The following is a 3,887-nucleotide window of genomic DNA, read 5'->3' on the forward strand; positions in this document are numbered from 1 at the left end:
TCCCTGATGTCTCTGCACCAGCTCTGGCTGTTCCCTGGAACACAAAGTCATGCCATCACCCTCTTACTGACCTGTGGTAGCATAAAGTTCCTCTTTGAATAACATTCCTTTTTCCTCACCTTCAGTCTGAACCTTCCAAGCTGCACTTTAGGGGTTTCTTTTTCTTTCCAGCACCAAGAAAAGCTCCATCCTGTCAGATCTCCTCTAGACCCTCTCCAGTTCTTCCTCATTCCTCCAGAATGGGGAACCTCAGACACACAGACCAGTCCAGATGTGGTGACCCCAGGGCTGAGTCCAGGGGGGTGACAACTCCCTTATCTGGGTGGCCACATTCCCCCCAAGGCAGCCCCATGTGCAGCTGGCCTTAAATCAAGGGGCCATTCTGATTCTTTGTAACGTCACGGAATCAAGTGGCACCGTGACACTGCAGGGCCTCATGGAACCAAAGGAATGCAGGGACACTGTGGAATCTCATGGAACCAAGGGACCATTGTGACATGCAGGGACTCTCTGAAACAAAAGGAACCCTGAGACATCTCAGAGCCTCATGGAACCAAGGGGCCACTGGGGCCACTGTGCCTCCCCAGAACTCCATGGAATCAAGCAGAGCTGCTGCCTCCCCCCCGCCGCACGGACCGGAGTCGCCGGCTCTGCCCCGCTTGAACACCTCTGGAGTCAGCGTGTTCTTGGGCAGCACAACTTATCTCAGACCAGAGAGTTTTTCACTATTTGCTTTGCCCCCTCTTTCCCCTGGTTTTGTTTTCCGTTCTTTGTTCATTCAGGGAGAAAGGGGGAAGGGATGCACATGTCGATCCCTGTTTTCATCTGTTTACAAAAAAGATTTGGAGTGGGGGGGAGAGAGGAGGCAATTTCTTTCTCTGCTGTGTCTTTGAACTGTTCTCTTGGTATTGCTGTTTTTGCTGCTATATTTCTTGTAAGTCAAGTCTTTTTTTTTCACTTACTCCCCTTTTATTCCCCACCACTATAGGGAGACAAAATACAAGGAGGAATGAGTTCATTTTATTGGAGTTCCTGCCCCAATATGTGTCTTTAAACCAGGACAGGTTGCTCAAGGGCTCCCTGAAATTTGGCATCATTCACAAAGGACTGTAAAATACATTTAGTCCCAATGTACAGAGAGATAATAAAGATGTTCTGTAGTGGTGTTCAAGGGCTGGTCACTGAGGGATTTCATCAGGAAGTTGCTGCCAAGAGGACTTTGTACCATGGATTTTATTTGACCCTCTTCATTCAGCCAACTTCCCACCCACCACATCTTCCACTTCTTCAGTCCAGCTCTCACCAATCTGGCCATAAGGAGACCACAGAAGACCATGTCAAGGGCCTTGATAAAGTCTGGGCACACAACATCCCCTTCTTTTCCCTCCCACAGGGGTTCTGCAATCCCTGCCTTGTCCTTCCCATGCCTGGGAATGGCTGCAGGAGGACTTGCCAGATCCCCTTCCCTGCTGAGCCTGAGCAGTCTGGAACTCTGCCAACCCTCCTTGGTGCCCTGTTTGCAGACTGCTTCCATGTCTGCCTTTGCCAAGGCCCCAGGAAGCTCTGGGATGGCTCTGGCCTTTCCAAGGGTTTGGGAGAGGGCTCCCAGTGACACTGCCCAGCCTTCTCAATATCCCTGACACCAAAGCCTTTTCCATATCCCACACTTCCAGAGGAGTGCCCAGGACACAACACAGGTTGTCCTGGTGGTTCTGGAGAATTAGAAGGGGTTTCTTCCTCCAGGCCAACCCCTCCAATTGAATTTGAGGTTCCCTCAGCTGAAAGCTTCCCTCAGCATTTTCCCCAGTGCCTCCCTGCCCTGAAGGTTTCTGGCCATCAGGTTGGAGCTGAGGGGGTTGGGCAGGTGCCTGAGGAGGGTGTAGAACAAGGGCTGTGTCCAACTCTGCCAGGAGGGCTGTGCTGGGCAAGGCTGAGGAGGCTGCAGAAAACAGTGGCACTGGGGAGGTGAGAGGACCAGGTGGAGAGACCTTGTGCCTGCCCACACTGGGCAGGAGCTGCCCCAGGATGGCAGCTCTGAAGCACTCACAGGATGTCCCTGTGAACAGGAGGGGAAGACTGGATCTGAAAATGAAACCTGGAAAGCAGAGAGCAGGAGTGTCATGGTGTCACTGCAGGAGAGTTCCAGCCCTGGAGCAAGGTCACAGAAGAAGTGACCCAGTACATGCAGTGGCCTCAGAAGATCCCACAGCATCCTGGAGATGCTGTGAGGGAGCCCAGCTCTGCTTCAGAAGTTCCCAGGGCCTGTCCCTGCCTGTGCTCCAAGGGCTTCCAGCCCACAGGACTGTGCTCAGAGAGCACTCAGGCCTTACAGCGAGAAAGGGGCTCAGGAGGACAGTGTGGAAGTGGAAAGAGAGCAGCTCTGCAAAGACTAAGCACTGCTGCTCCCTGGCAGTGCTGCTGGGCTTGGATTATTGTCCCCTTCCCGTTTGCAAATACACCCTGTCCTGCAGTGTGCTGTCCTTTAGGAACATGTGAGAAGAAGGGTCTTGAACAAAGAGGGCACAGCAGGGTCCTTTATTGTGTTTAAATACTCAGAGAGCACACTTCATCATTTATACAGTCTCTGGGTTAAAAGGTGGACACTAAATTAGAAGGCAGGCGCATAATTATAATTCATTGCACAGAAAATTATTGCAAGAAGAACCCGATGACCTCCACAAACAACCTGAGCAGGAAGGCTGGGCCATGAAGGAGTCCCATTCTGAATGCTACACACCAGAAAACAGGCACTTTATTGCTCCTGAAAAGCATCCAGTCATCATTTTCCTCAGGGCATCCTTGAGCTCCTGATTCCTCAGGCTGTAGATGAAGGGGTTCAGTGTTGGAGGCACCACCGAGTACAGAACTGAGAGGGCCAGATCCAGGGATGGGGAGGAGACGGAAGGGGGCTTGAGGTTGGAAAATATGGCAGTGCTGCTAAACAAAGAGACCACAGCCAGGTGAGGGAGGCAGGTGGAAAAGGATTTGTGCCGTCCCTGCTCAGAGGAGATCCTCAGCACAGCCCTGAAGATCTGCACATAGGAGAAAACAATGAAAACAAAACAACCAAAACAGAAACAGGCACCAACCCCAATGAGCCCAATTTCCCTGAGGTAGCCTGAGTGTGAGCAGGAGAGTTTGAGGATGTGTGGGATTTCACAGAAGAACTGGCCCAGGGCATTGCCCTGGCACAGGGGCAGGGAAAATGTATTGGTTGTGTGCAGCAGGGAATAGAGAAAGCCAGTGGCCCAGGCAGCTGCTGCCATGTGGGCACAAGCTCTGCTGCCCAGGAGGGTCCCGTAGTGCAGGGGTTTGCAGATGGCAACGTAGCGGTCGTAGCACATGATGGTGAGGAGGGAAAACTCTGCTGACATGAAAAAGGCAAAGAGAAACAGCTGTGCGACACATCCTGCATAGGAGATGGTCCTTGTTCCCCAGAGGGAATTGTGCATGGCTTTGGGGACAGTGGTGCAGATGCAGCCCAGGTCTGTGAGGGAGAGGTTGAGCAGGAAGAAGCCCATGGGGGAGTGCAGGTGGTGGTCGCAGGCTACGGCACTGAGGATGAGGCTGTTGGCCAGGAGGGCAGCCAGAGAGATGCCCAGGAAGTCAGAAGTGCCGGAGCTGCAGCTCCCGCCTGTCTGAGAATGCCAGGAGGAGGAACTGGGTGAGGGAGCTGTTGTTGGACATTTGTTGTTTCTTAGCATAGAAAGGAAAGGAAAGGACAGGGAACAGTTAAGACAGATCTCTGTGAAAAAGCAACTCCATTTCTAAAAGAAATCAATGGGTCAAATGTCGGCGAGGAAAGCTCTGGAAACTTAATGTAAGGATCCAAAAACTCCATTTATTGAAGATAGAAAGCAACTTAATATACACTGCATAATAGGCTC

General features: G+C 51.9%; 1 protein-coding gene across 1 annotated transcript; it reads right to left on the reverse strand.

Moving 5' to 3' along the window:
- Positions 1-2,754: 2,754 nt before the first annotated feature.
- LOC113979252 (olfactory receptor 14J1-like) lies at positions 2,755-3,638 on the reverse strand (the record flags this gene model as incomplete). Its single annotated transcript, XM_027706703.1, is given in 2 exon segments — positions 2,755-2,777; positions 2,780-3,638. Coding segments are annotated over 2 exon segments (882 nt in total), but the record flags the coding sequence as incomplete, so codon positions are not given.
- Between the last annotated feature and the right edge of the window lie 249 nt (positions 3,639-3,887).

The sequence above is a fragment of the Neopelma chrysocephalum genome, unplaced genomic scaffold (assembly GCF_003984885.1).
Source record: "Neopelma chrysocephalum unplaced genomic scaffold, ASM398488v2 Primary Assembly neopelma1_63778, whole genome shotgun sequence".
In the NCBI taxonomy this organism is placed as follows: domain Eukaryota; kingdom Metazoa; phylum Chordata; class Aves; order Passeriformes; family Pipridae; genus Neopelma; species Neopelma chrysocephalum.